The sequence below is a fragment of the Myotis davidii genome, unplaced genomic scaffold (assembly GCF_000327345.1).
Source record: "Myotis davidii unplaced genomic scaffold, ASM32734v1 scaffold967, whole genome shotgun sequence".
Classification (NCBI taxonomy): domain Eukaryota; kingdom Metazoa; phylum Chordata; class Mammalia; order Chiroptera; family Vespertilionidae; genus Myotis; species Myotis davidii.
Window position 1 is genome coordinate 42135 of NW_006383014.1, and position 15331 is coordinate 57465.

The 15331-nt window shown below is 40.9% G+C and overlaps 1 protein-coding gene across 2 annotated transcripts in view; it reads right to left on the reverse strand.

The window, feature by feature from the left end:
- Positions 1–14475: 14475 nt before the first annotated feature.
- Positions 14476–15331, reverse strand: part of OSTC (oligosaccharyltransferase complex subunit (non-catalytic)) — an 11163-nt gene continuing 10307 nt past the window's right edge. For both annotated transcript variants that reach the window (XM_015558099.1, XM_006778889.2), the window contains one exon: positions 14476–15051. In XM_015558099.1, coding sequence (XP_015413585.1) covers positions 15033–15051 — 19 coding nt within the window. In that variant the 3' untranslated portion in view covers positions 14476–15032. The remainder of the gene's footprint in view (positions 15052–15331) is intronic.

The window sequence follows — 15331 nt, forward strand, 5'->3', positions numbered from 1 at the left end:
TTTTATGATATTTTCCTTCCACCTATCAACCTACCTTTAATTAATTTCTACATTTTCATAATTATCCATTAGGTCTTAAAGAATATATATATGTCATGTTTTTTTATGTGTGTGTGTGTGTGTGTGTGTGTGTGTATGTATGTATGTAAATACACACACACACACACACACACACATAGAGGCCCAGCACAGAAATTCATGCACAGGGGCAGGGGGGTCCCTCAGCCCGGCCTGCACCCTCTCCAATCTGGGACCCCTCAGAGGATATCCAACTGCCTCTTGCATTCGGGGACTGCAGGCTTTTAACTGCTCACCTGCCTGCCTGCCTGCCTGATCCGTTACTGCGTGACGGCATGAGGGCATGACGACCATCTGCATATTAGCTCTTTATTATATAGGATAATTTTTTTTCTTTATTGAGTAAGGTATTACATATGTGTCTTTATCTCCCCATGCCCTCCCCCCCCACCCAACCTCTACTCATGCCCTCACTCCCCTGGTGTCTGTGTCCATTGGTTAGGCTTATATGCTGAAGGTCTGATTGATGATTCTCTGTCTCTGGATCTGTTTTTGTTCATCAGTTTATGTTGTTCATTATATTCCATAAATGACTGAGGTCATGTGATATTTATCTTTCTCTGACTGGCTTATTTTGCTTAGCATAATGCTCTCCAGTTCCATCCATGCTGTTGCAAATGGTAAGAATTCCTTCTTTTTTTTCCCCACAGCGTAGTTGATTCTTTTTTATAAATAATAAAAGGCTGTTGTTTCATTGAGGTGAAATAAAGATGTGTTCCCGGAATGCTCCATTGTGGTAAAGTGCAGAGGTTCTGGATGCAGGCCATAGGTCAATCACCTTGTGTCTGTGCAAACTTTGGCAAGTGACCACCTCTCTGAGTGTCAGTTTCCTTATCTACAAACGTCATGGCATTGTTCAGAGAATGCAGTGAGATGATAGATGAGATGTTCTGGGAATTATGCCTGGCACACAGTATGCTGTCAATAAACATTAGCTGTTTATTTGTTTGTTTAATATGTATTTATTGATTTCAGAGAGAAGAAGGGAGAAGGATAGAAACATTGATGAGAAACATTGATTGGCTACCTCCTGCACGCCCCCTACTGGGGACTGAGCCCACAACCCAGGATGTGCCCTGACAAGGACCTCCTGGTTCATGGGTCAATGGCCAACCAGTGAGCCACACCAACCAGGCCATTAGCTGTTTTTAATACCTATACTTCCTTAAACAACAAAACTTTCCACAGTAAAAGAAAACACTCTGGCCCTAGCTGGTTGGCTCAGTGGGTAGGGCTTTGGTCTGTGGACTGAAGGGTCCCGGGTTCAATTCCTGTCAAGGGCACATGCCTGGGTGGCGGGCTCTGTCCACAGTGTGGGGCGTGCAGGAGAAAGCCAATCAATGATTCTCTCCCATTGTTGATGTTTCTATCTCTCTCTCCCTCTCCCTTCCTCTCTCTGAAATCAATAAAAATATTTTTTTTTTTTTAAAGAAAATTCTCTGGAGGACACTAATTAGGAACCTAGAGGGTTAAACGTCCTAGAGAATGGAGTGCTGTGCTAGGCTAGTGAGTCAGCACTTGTCCTTATTTGTTCCCTATCCATTCACAAATACTGATTAACATGCTCAGAGGAAGAGATCCAAGAAGAATTTGAATGACAGGGAAAACAACAAGCTTTCTTGAGGTAGAGGCAATTTCCTCATTAAAGTTTTACAAACAGGTTATGTGACACATGGGGGGTTGCAGGGAATGGGGGGGGGGGGCGAGAAAAGGCAGATCTTCCTGTGCCAGACCCAAAAGACTCAAAGATAGTCAGTCTTCAGCTTTCTCTGGTACATCTGTCTGCTCTTCTCAAAGTGCTGACCAGGCATGGCCCAGGGCAGAGGACACCCAACCGCGTGGTCCAGACACGTGATGAGCTTGTTGTGAAGACCTGTACAGGTTACCCGACCTTCAATACCTCTGAGAAGAGGTGTACACCAAGGAGGACGTGACCTTTCATGAGGACGCATGTCCACGCTTAGTAAATAAAAGAACTAGCAGCGTGTGCTGCTCTGCCTTGGAGGGGTGACTGAAAGACGTGGCCGATCTTTGGTTTGATGGTGGAAGCAGAGGGAAGTGGCACCACTAGCTGACATGCACTCCTGTCTCTGACATCTCTTACTCAGCAGTGTGGAAGTACAACATAACCACCAGCCTACAATGGAACGGGCTGTTTATAAAACGATAATAACTGGTCCTGGGAAAGTCCTCGGAAAACTTTGAGAAAAAACAAAGAGAAAATGAAGTTTCAGGAACACCTGGATTTTTCTGCCTCCTGCTTTGAAGCACTGCTTAGTTGGTATCTAGGGGAAAACATTGATGGCATTAGTATTAGTATCCATTATAGATAAAATATTAAGTATTTTTTTCCTTTTTATTGAATTTATTGGTATAGCACTGGTTAAGAAAATTATACAGGTTTCAGGTGCACAATTCAACAATATATCATCTGTACACTCTATGGTGCGCTCACTACCTCAAGTTAAGTATTCATCTATCACCATTTATTCCCCCTATACTCTCATAAGATATTAAGTATTAACATTTATTTATAAATTGAACATTTTCTCAAACTCCCCATGCCTTCTGTCTTATTGATGATCACAATAGCCTTAATAAGATGCATTTCCTATAGCTTCTGAGTTCCTGGAAGGTATTCGCAGGCCACAGAAGATCAGGCCTATCAGTTCCTTCACAAAGGAGCTGGGAATACTAAGGTCTCTTAACTCTGAGCGTCCAATTGTGGCACTTCAGCTTCAGAAGATGGCTCAGTAATCACTGGGCCTAGTTTTAGACATGGAGAGGTTTCTTCTTGGTAAAATAAGTTTTCCTTTGAAACCTTTACCATATGTAAGAACAATAATCTGAGATAGGCCTAAGAACAGAATTATATAGATTTGAAGCAGCAACAACAGGATTGTACCTGGGCACATGGTAGGCACTCAATAAATACCTCTTTCTATTCAATTGTCAAGAGCTCCATCTGCTGGTCAAATGGAATTCTGTTGAAGCCCTGTAGTTACTTAGAAAAACCATATATCAGAAAATTAGAAAAGATAAAAGGAATATCAGAGGTGAAAGATTACAGATCATCTGATCCACTTGTTTTATAAATGAAGAAGCATATTATACTCCTAAAGGCCCAGTGCATGGATTCGTGCACAACAAAAGGAAATTAATTAGAAGGTGACAGGTGGGGCGGGACTGGGCAAGACAGGCCGGACGCCCTGGAGCCAACCTCCCACGGTCCTTCCCCAGCTGGTGCACCTGGGGCAGTTCCAGGGCTCGAAGGGCATCTGCGGAGTGAGTGGGGTCCCTCCAGCAGGTGGGGTCCCCTGGCCTGGCCTGTGGGGATGGGGTCAAAACCAGCAGTCTGACATCCCTCAAGGAGTCCTGGAGTGCGAGAGGGCACTCTGCAAAGTTGCTGTCGCTTGGCAGCTCCTGTGATGAGCATCTGCCCCTGGTGGTCATTGTTCATAATAGCTACTGGCCAGTCAGCCGGTCAGCTGGTCGTTTAGGCTTTTATATATATAGATTGCATATTCCTAACTAGAAGAAATGGAGAAAGTAAAACAATTTGTCAAAATTATCGTTCACTTATAGTGAGTCTGAAAAAATTGACTGTGACAGACAAGCATGAAATTTTATAAGATAAAAATAATCTACCTACTGAAGATCCTTTCTGATTTAAAATTGCTACCTGCTCTTCTCAGGGAAAACGGTAAATTGGGAGTTTGGATTTGAAGTCAAACTAATGTTTGACTAGAGATTCCTCCCCTGCTAGCTGTTTCTTGGTTGAGATAGCTACATCTCTGGCTTAATATCCTTAATCCATAAATTGTGAGTCATAATACCCTGCTATGAGGGTGAGTGATCATATGCCATAGAGGGGTCACACGGTAGGAACCCCATAATTGGAGGAGAAGGACGAAGGATGACTGTGGTTGTTGCTATTAATAATATTGTGGACCAACAGTAGCCTACAGTGGGATTGTCAGGAGAACTGAGATGATGTATACGCAAGTTCTTTGTAAAATGAAAACGTGCAATACATCTAAAAGTTAGAATTGTGAGTTAGTCACAAAATCTTTTCAAAAGAATAAATTAGGAACATTTCTTGGATAAACTGTGTTACCTATACCAGCTTTCGTTTACTATCTGGAAAAACTTCTCGCCCCTTTTCCTCTAAACTTAGCGGAGCAATTCCTTCTTTGGTTCATCTCTCTTCGCACATTTCATTACCTGCGGCTAGAAGAACCCGGTTCATACTTCTGCCTAGAAATGTCCCTAGTCCAATCCATGCGTCCTTAGGTGCCCTTTCTATTTTACACGTTACTGCGGACGGCAAGGCTAGCAAACTTGCGGCCTTTACATAACAAGGGTCCCTTTTCTTCAGCCTCCAAGGTCATTTCCTCACTGTCTCCAAGCTCACCAGCGCATGCCTGAGGGCCTGTGGGCTGTCACTGTGGTCTTGACGCCCTTCTAGCTTGCCTTCTTCAGCTCCTCCAGACCCTGTCAATTCCCATGCACCCCTCAGTCCCAAAGCCAGCACCACATTTCCACCCCAGTTACCTACTGCTGCATAAAAAGCCCAGCGCCTATACACAACAGTTTATCAACATTTCCCTTCTCTCTACAGCAGGTAGTAACTTAAATGCATATGTTTAAAAGTATTGTTGCCCTGGCTGGTTTGGCTCAGTGGATAGAGTGTCCACCTACATACTGAAGGGTCCCAGGTTCTGTTTTGGCCAAGGGCACATGCACTGGTTGCAGGCTCGATCCCCAGTAGGGGGCGTCCAGGAGGCAGCCAATCAATGATTCTATCTCATTATTGATGTTTCTATCTCCCTCTCCCTTCCTCTTTGAAATCAATTTAAAAAAAATATTTTAAAAAAGTATTGTTACCAAAAAAAAAAAGTATTGTTTATATCCCTTCTGTGGCAATAAATCAGACATTATCTGATAAAAAAAAAAAATTCCAAACCTTTCTGGGCTCAGTGGGCAGTTGTCCTCTGGGGTGTCTCACCCAGGGAATGGCAGATGGCAGCTGGGCTGGATGTCCACCAGACCTCACTCACAGGACTAGCGGTTGGTGGTGGCACCAGCTCAGAGCTCAGCTGGTGTTGGAAGGAGCAGCCACTCCCACTCGTGGTTTCTCTAGGTGGCTTGGGTTTCTCACAACCTTGCAACTGGGTTTCAAGAGCCAGCATACTAAGAGGCAGGGGACCAAAGCTGAAAAATTATGCCCAGCACTGGTACGGGTTGGCTTCTACCATCTTCTCTCAATCAAAGCAGTCACAGGGCCTGCCAAAGCAAGGGCTAGAGAATGAGTCTCCACCTCTTGCTGGGGAGTGGCAAGGTCACGCTACATAAAACAAGCGAGACAAGAGATATTGTTGCAGCCATCTTCAGAAACTACAACATGTCATTTAAGGATTTTAAAAAATCCTATCATCCCAAAAAGGGAGAGAGAGAAGGAAAAAGAAGCATTAAAAAGTGAGACAATGTGGGGAGATATAGAAAAGTCTAAATATGTAATAATCACAATTCCTGAAAATAGACTAAACTCATTAAAAGGCAAAGATTGTCACAGTAAAACACAAATAAACAAAGCGTCGTGATCTACATGAGATACAGCCCTAAAACCTAAGACAAAAAAAGGCTGCAAGTTTGAGTGGAATGTTCTATAAACTGTTGGTTAGGTTAAGTTGGTTTTTAGTATTGTCTAAGTCTTTGTTATTTTGATTTTTGATCTACCTTATTCTATAAGTTATTGAGAAAGTTGTGTTGAAACCTGTTTTGTGGATTTGTCTATTTCCCTTTCATTGATCAGTTTGTGTTTCGTGTATTTTATAGCTGTCTTTGGGTCAGCTTTAGATTTAGTATGTCTTCAGAATGATTATTATAAAATTACTCTTTTATACCTGGTAATATTATTTGCCCTTAAATATGTTTTATCTGGTATAAATATAGCCACTTCCAATTTTTTTCAATAGTGTTTGGATGGTATATCTTTTACCACCATTTTACACACTTTTCCCAAGTGCATATGAAATATATTTCAAACAGACCATATTCTGGTCCATAAAACAAGTATCAATAAATTTTAAAAATTCAAATTATACAAGGCATGTTCTTTGATGATAATGAAATTAAATTAAGGATCTATAATAGAAAGATATATGAAAAATTCTCCAAAATTTAGAAACAAAATACTATACTTCTAAATAATGCCAAAGGAGATATCATGGAATGAGAAAGAATGAAAATGAAAACACAACATTTCAAAATGACTGGGTTTCAGCAAAAGCAGTGCTTAGAGGGAAATTCATACACTAAAAATGCATATATTATTAGAAAAAAAATGAAAGGATGGTTTCCAGATGGGAGGGGAGCTGGACTGGAGAGATGGGTGAAAAGGGTGAAGGGATTAAGAAGTACAGATTGGCCTGGCCGATGTGGCTCAGTGGTTCAGCATCAGTCCATTAACTAGGAGGCCATGGTACTATACCCAGTCAGGGCATATGCCCATATGCTCAGTTGCTTAGAGCATTCTCCTGATATGCAAAGGCTTTGGGTTGCATTCCTGGTCAGGGCACATGCAAGAATCAACCAATGAATGGAACAACACAATCAATGTCTCTATCTATCTCTTTCTCTACCTCTCTCTCTTCCTCTCTCTCTCTTTACGATCCATCCAAAAGAAAAAAAAATACTCATTCTCGCCCTAACCGGTTTGGCTCAGTGCATAGAGCGTCGGACTGCAGATTGAAGGGTCCCAGGTTCGATTCCAGTCAAGGGCATGTACCTTGGTTGCGGGCACATCCCCAGTAGGAGGTGTGCAGGAGGCAGCTGATTGATGTTTCTCTCTCATCGATGTTTCTAACTCTCGATCCATCTCCCTTCCTCTCTGTAAAAAATCAATAAAATATATTTTTTAAAAATGATTCATTCTAACCTACAGAGGACTCAGTTAGCTACATTAACCTGCAATACATAGACTTTGAGACAAAAAAATCAGTGTCACATATGAAGAGGGTCACTACATAATGATGAAAATTTCAATTTAGTAGAAATTACAATAAAATTGTATAAAACTGAAAGTACATATATTTTAAAGCATAAAGATATTTTTATGTGTAACATAGGCAAAATTATTTAAAATTAACAAATCTTTATTTAAGGAATTTCACATATTGTGATTCTTTCCATTGCCTTAGTTTCTCCTGAGTTTAAGTCTTAATCTTCAAGATAGTTTTTTTTAAAATATATTTTTTTGATTTTTTTACAGAGAGGAAGGGAGAGGGATAGAGAGTTAGAAACATCGATGAGAGAGAAACATCGATCAGCTGCCTCCTGCACACTCCCCACTGGGGATGTGCCCTCAACCAAGATACATGCCCTTGACCAGAATCAAACCTGGGACCCTTCAGTCCGCAGGCCGACGCTCTGTCCACTGAGTCAAACCGGTGAGGGCCAAGATAGTCCTTTTAAAAAGAACTTTTGTTCACTCCACAGTTGTCATGTCCATCAGTCCATAGTTCTTTTAGTTGGGCTTCTTTGATCGTCTCTTGACTATGGACATACTTCAAATCTTCTCCACCCTGTAGGGTCAGAGTAGATGGCTCTGGCTGGCTCCCAATTTCAGACAACCTCTAAACATTAGTAAGTTGAAATCACATTCACTCCTAAGCAATCACACCCTGGAACAGTACAGATCCTTGGGTGAAACAATACCTAATATTTTTTAAAAATGTTTTTGACTGTTAGTTCTTTCATAGTTTTAGCAGCTCTGTCTTGTAGTTCCTCCCCACAGATCTAACACATATTTACTCCATGAGGCGTTTCCACAATGTAGGTTTATAGAAAAAGCCCCATCAAGATAGACCTCAACTGAAAATATTTTTTTAAATTATGATCACAATCTCCAGGTCCAATACCATATGATCTCACTTACATGTGGAATCTAATGAACAAAATAAATTGACGAATAAAATAGAAACAGAGGCATGGATACATGGAACAGACTGACAGGAGTCAGAGGGGAGGGAAAAGGGGGGAACTGAATGAAAGAAAGTGAAGGGATTAGCCAAAGAACATCCAGGCATAACCCATAGACACAGACAACAGTATGGTGATGGCCAGAGGGAAGCTGGAGCTGGGTGGAGGTGGGCAAAGTTGGTGGGGTGGAAAATGGAAACATATGTGATAATGTCAACAATAAAATATAATAAGAAATAAGAAAGATTAAATAAAAATTATGATCATGTGAAAGATACCATACACAATTTTAAATTACCAATGTGTTAAGCAGTAACTCAAAAGCAAGTAAAGACTAAATGATATATTATTTAATAGTCACACAAATAAGGTAACACTATTTTTTAAAAAAACAAAGAGGCCTGGACTGTGCTGTTGTGAGGATTGACAATAACATGGATCAAGTACCCAGCATGGCGCCCCTCCGTGATTCAGCCTGCTAGTTCTCCGTATGACACTAAGAGACCTGATGACGGATGGGGTCCTGGTCAGGGTTAAATGAGATAATAGATGTGAAGGCACTTTTAAACATTGAAATGGGTTCTTATGCAAATATAAAGTGTCATGTGAAAAGATACAGAATATTTGCTATGTGGGCTTAAAATTGTAAGGTAATTCTTGTCATATCAGTTAAGATAGTTATGCAGCTTGGGGACTCTGAATTACAGCTGTTCTAACCTACTAACCTGGTCACACCTCAAGTGCTCTTGGTTAGACTGGCGCCCACACTCTGCTGTCAAGAGAAAACTTTTTCTGAGGTGGAGCCACTGCCAGCATAAGCACTTATGGCCCCTGTGGATGCTCCCGACAGGAGCATCTGAAGAAAAGGGCTGTTATGAAGAGGAGATGTCACCCATTAACCAAAGACAGCTCCTCGGCCTTCCGTCCAGGGGAGGCGTCATGCTGCATAGAAACTGCTTCTACTTTGCAGTGGATGCAACTTGAGTCATAAAACACTTTTTCAGTAGGACATAAAATAAAAGCAGCCCCCGCCGGCGTGGCTCAGTGGTTGAGCATCAACCAGGCTCAATTGCTGGTCAGGGCCCATGCCCGGGTTGCCGGCCCGGTCCTCGGTGGGGGCATGCAAGAGACAGCCTATATGATGATCCTCTGTCATCAATGATATTTCTCTCTCTCTCTCTCTCTCTGAAATCAATTAAAAAGTTCTGAAAATAAATAAAAATAAATGCGGACATTCTATGTTCAACTACATTTATCACACACACACACACACACACACACACACACACACACACACACACACCGTGTGGCATTTCCACCACATCCATCCCCAGAGGAGAACATGTAGTCATGCATTAAATAAAACTACAGCGTGTGAAGGGAAAGATACTGCAGATAATTTTAGAGCTAACATTTCTGGAGCACCTAATACGTTCCAGAGATTGAGCATTATCTCATTTAATTCTCAGAACATCCTTATGAGATAGGAATTGTTAGCTTCATTTTACTAAGAGGAAAACAAGGCTCACAGAATCTAAATGACTTGTCCATGGTGACACAGCTAGTAATTGCCAGAGCTGGAACGTGAACCCAAATCTGATTGATCCCAAGTGTGAGCTCCTACTAACTCATGGTACTGTCCATCGAGATGTGTAGTGACCATTGCCAACACCCTGATAATTAGCATTGCTTATAGAAGTAGGGAGCCACCAAAATGGCTGTATCGATTGCAGTATAAGCATCCCAGAAATAATCTTCCGGGAAACTTATTTTTTGAAGGGATATAGACAGTGAGTGCAGCGAGAGAAGAATGATCATAAAGGAACCAGACCACATGCTTGAGCCTGAAAAGCTAGAAACGGTAAGCCTGGTAAAATAGGGGCTCCCCAAAAGGATTTTAATACTTGCAATGCTGTCATTACATTGTAATGAACTAAAGCAAAACAATAAATAGCTTTCCAAGACAGAGATCTGCAGATGGAATGAATGGACTGCTCTGAGAGGTAAAAAGATTCCCACCACTGGCAGGTTCAACATAAGTTAGAGGACACCTCACCGTGGATAATGAAATTAAGATATGAATCATCTCACATATATGAACTAAATTCCATAAACTTGATAACAACTGAACTTTGTGTAATCTTGCAAAAAGGTAGCTAGACAACTAGAAGCAGCAGGGCTGGGGAGGGAATTAGGGAAGGATAGCCGAAGATGAGGTAAAGGGTAGGAGTTTCCATTCAAGGAGGTGACATTACAAAATGATTGAACAAGGTAATTTCCTCTAGAGTGCCTGAAGCTGTCGAATGTCATGATCAAGACAGACTGGCAGCCCGGCCTGCGTGGCTCAGTGGTTTAGCATTGACCTATGAATCAGGTGGACATGGTTCGATTCCTGGTCAAGGCACAGGCCAGGGTTGTGGGCTCAGTTCCCAGTGCAGGGCATGCAGGAAGCAGCCAAACAATGATTCTTATCATTGATGTTTCTATCTCTCTCCCCCTCTTTCTTCCTCTCTGAAATCAATAAAAATAAATTTATTAAAAAAAAAAAAAAAGACAGGCTGACAGCCATGATTCCTACCATTCTGACCCAGAGTAATAAAAGTGACCAGTTTTACAAATAGAAAAGCATGAAGCAGACCCATAGAATATGTCAAAAATAAAGGATAGAATTCTTATCATGCCATGTTACTTCTGGTACTCCTAATGCCCAGCAGCATCCCTGTCTTGAGTATGTAATACTCCAATCTATAATAATAAAAGCATAATATGCTAATTAGATCAGACAGGCAAAAGACCTTCCAAACGTCCTTCTGGACGACCTTCCAGACGAAGCCAGGGCTGCAAGGGCCAAGCCCCTTGCACAAATTTTGTGCATCGGGCCTCTAGTATCCTAATCATCTTTGTTGCTTAAGATAGCTTGAGTGAGTTTCTCTCATTTGCAATTAAGGGACATAGTACATGAGTAACACAAGGAAAAGAGATTTGGGGGAAAAGTGTACTTACACCTGAAACTTTTAGGTAGATGAGTAGCCCAGTGTTCCCAAGCCAAATTAAAGACTTCTTTCTTCCCAAATCTGGGTTTCAGTGCTCCCGCCATGAGCTCCTATAGCAGAGAACTGGCCCGGTTGTGTAGATTCACTAAATTATAAATTACCCATAGACAGGGTTTGTGCTTTTCTTGCTCACTGATATAACCCAGCACTTGGCATTGTCTTTTACAAGTTAACGTATGTTTCTTATTACTACGTTCAGAGTGATCGTCTATCCCAAGAAATAGCAGCACGTGAAGGAAACCATTGGTCTGCCATGCAGACCTGGATTCTACTTCAAGCCCTACAGCAAACACATCTCCATTCACTTACCAGCAAACAGGAAGATAACCTTTATTCCAGTTCTACACTTTAGAAATGTACTATTTAATTCCCAATTCAAACACTAACAACAATCACAGTCCAATCTTTCTTTTATAAGCAAGGTATACAGGATTTCCTCACTTCAATACTGTAAAGGGGATGTTTTCTTTACAAATCTGTGACAGAGATGAATGGCTCCGACCTCCTGCCTGGCTATGAGTGGGGCCAGCTGACAGCCTTGTTGCTAGCTTTGTCAGGACTCACCTGTTTTGCAACCAAGGTCATCCTAACCTCAGGGTGGCCAAAGACCTGACAAGGCAATGGTGTGAGGGTCCAGCCACTTCAATCCAACATACTACTCTGATGGGCAAGTTTTGCTGCTCTGGAGCTCCCCCATGGGGCTAACACAGTGATTTTCAATTGTATGCAGCAAGAATTTTTAAAACATGCAACATCTATTTAGTCAGGGGCACTGATCTCGTTACTATTAGATTGTCAAATAAAAAAATGACGCCCTGACTGGTTTGGCTCAGTGGATAGAGCGTCCGCCTGCGGACTGAAGGGTCCCAGGTTCGATTCCAGTCAAGGGCATGTACCTTGGTTACGGGCACATCCCCAGTGGGGGTGTGCAGGGGACAGCTGGTCGATGTTTCTCTCCCATCGATGTTTCTCTCTATCCCTCTCCCTTCCTCTCTGTAAAAAAACAATAAAATATACTTTTTAAAAAAAATGACAGCAGCCAACACAACCATCTGGTGTGAATGAATCAAAATGATACCTATCCCCAGTGGGGGATGTGCGGGAGGCAGCTGATAGATGTTTCTCTCTCATCGATGTTTCTAACTCTCTATCCTTCTCCCTTCCTCTCTGTGGAAAATCAATAAAATATATATTTTTAAAAAATACCTATTTTTTTGTCAGATTGGCAAAAAAAAATTTTTTAATGTGTCAAAGAATTTTAGCTAATTTTTTAAATTATTATTTTTAAGTGTTTTTATTGCTTTTAGAGAAAGGGAGAGGGACGGATAGAAACATTGAGACATAGACCAGTTGTCTCCTGCATGCCCCCTACTGGGGACTGAGCCCACAACCCAGAAATGTGCCCTGACTGGGACTAAAACCAGGAACTTCTTAGTTCATATGTGGGTGTTCAACCCCTGAATCACACTGGCCAGGCTACAGAATTTTAGTAATTAGTTTATGTGTGCCATGAGATCAAAAAGATTAAAAATTGCTGGGTTAACAGCAATTCCGTCAGCTTGGCATCACAGAATGACAGCTTCCCCTGGCTAATGTTGCATCCTTCCTTTACTTCTTTCTGCTATTTCTCTCCATTAAACCACATTGCACTTCTGACTCCATTATAATACCTATTTCCTGGAGAATCCTGTAATAAAATCAAAATTTTTTGCTTCCAATCTAGTCAATTTTTTTTTCTTTTCTAGTCTATTTTTTTAAACAGCTTTTCAAAAAGCATGTTTTTATTGGTTTCAGAGAGAGGGAGATAGAAACATCAATAATGGAAATCGTTGACTGGCTGCCTCCTGCATGCCCCCTACTCAAGATCAAGCCTAAAACCAGGGCATGCTGTGACCTCCTGGTTCATAGGTGGATACTCAACCACTGAGCCACACTGGCTGGGCCCAATCTAATCTATTAATTTACTCTCTCTCATTCATTACATCTCTTGGAAGCTTTCTGTCAGGCTATGCCATTTTAGTTTAGTATCCCCAAAAGCATTTTAACTCCAGTACAAGGTACAATTATTTTCTTCACAAAAAATATTGCAATTTTACCAGAAAAAAACATTAAAATATATTTCATTGTATTTAGTAATTTTATTTTCTTAAAAAAATCAAAACCAAAACTTGTAAGAGCTGTAACACAGAAAAATACACCAAACCTTAATAGCACCATCTGGTGGTGCTTAAAGGACTGCTCACTACTCAATCACTTAGAAAAAGACCTTTTGATGATAACACTTTTAGATTATCTTCTGTCCATCTAGCTTAGTTTTAAAATATGGCGAAATATGTCCTGGTTGGTGTGGGTCAGTTGGTTAGAGTGTCGTTCCATACACAGAAAGCTTGTGGGTTTGATTCCCTACATAGATCGCAGATTCAATACCGCATCAGGGCACATACAGGAGGCAAATGATTGATGGTTCTCTCACATCAATGTTTCTCTGTGTCTCTCTCTCTCTCTCTCTCTCTCTCTCTTTCACACACACACACACACACACACACACACACACACAATTGGCCAAAAAGTGTAATTAAAGTTAAATCAAATCTTTAAATCAACTCTTTATGGTGAGTACATATAGGTCTTGTTTCCCGTTTTCAGAGCTTTGGAGCATAGCAACCTCTTCCCACCTCTCATCACTACAGTACAAACTATTAACTTATTTTGCTTGATTTTTGTAGCATTTATCAGTATCTGACATTTTATAAACATTATTATCTTTTGATTATCTGGCTTCCCTATAAGATTTTGATTATCTTCTCTTCCCTTTGTCATATTGAGTCCTATAATCCTCAGTGTTGGTTGGCATATAATTGGCATTCAAAATATTTTTTTAATAAATGAATCCATTTTAATTTATTGAACAGCTGCTTTTAGATCAGTCTTGGAATTAGAAAAAAAAATTTACCTGAGTGAAAACTTTCCTGGAAACTTAAAGATTTTAGGGTAAGAACTGAGCCACTAGAGAAGTTCATGGCCAGTCGGGAGAACTGAAAGGCCTGGCCAGCAGAAATGAGGGGAAGACCACACTGGTCTAGAGGTGTTTCTCAGATGTGCTCAAATGTGTGTTAATTAGTAAAAATGAAAGGCTGAAGGGAATGTTCATCTAACGCATCACATTTCCAACAATTCTGATACAGGCTTGTAGTCCAGCTTGAGTATGTATAGGAATGTGAAGTTGCTATCTCACAGGGCATCCTGCCAACTATATGTTGAGACTTTAGGCCACCATTAGTAGCTAAAATCACAAGATGGGACTGAATAATTATAGCCCAAAAGGTTAATATCATCAATTAAAAAACAAATATAAAAGGTGTTAATTAGAAAAATTCTTTATTCCTGCTCCTTTCATACACCTTATTGTTCAGGAAACAGTCTTACACACACACCTGAAATAATGTGCCAGCACACACTCTGTTTAAAGGCAAAGCACCACAGGGAAAACTGGTCAGCTGTCCGGAGTTCCCAGCTTATGGGATCTTGCTTCCTGATTTTACATTCATTTCTGAAAGTCAGAAATGTCATCTCCAAAATAATGTTAAGATAGTTGTAAAAAATAATTACTCTATTCAATATTACAGGTGTAGAAATAGAGTACATTTTCTTTAAATTAAAAACCGAGAAGAAAATGCCACTTAACATGGGTATGTCAGTGTAGGGCAGCAGGAAAAAACACTGTATAAGCTAGTCTCTTTGATACCAAGAAGATATTCTAGTCCGAGCTTTAATATGTTTCCATGTTTCCTACTAGATGCTTCTTTTCTGCTGCTTTTCATTCTTTTCCATATTTCATAGCAGAGGCTTGGTGCCGCCTTTAAAACTTCATTAACAGGAACAAATCCAGTATCCACAGATTTCTTCTCAAAAGGCACGCTAACCCATCAGATAGCCCCTACAGAAACAAAATTTATAAACACAAAAAGTGAAAAGGAAGCAACATTTCAAAATGCCCTAACAATTTTTATGATGAATCAAATGAATAATCTGAAAATACTAGAGGCCCGTTTGTGCATGGGTAGGGTCCCTAGGCCTGGCCAGCGATCAGGGCCAATCAGGGCCTTCCGGCTGCCAGCTGGGGCCTCTTTTCATTCTGCGCCACCCCCTGGTGGTCATCGCACATCATAGCAAGTGATTGAACTCCAGGTCTCCTGGTCAAATTCCAGAGGAAACAA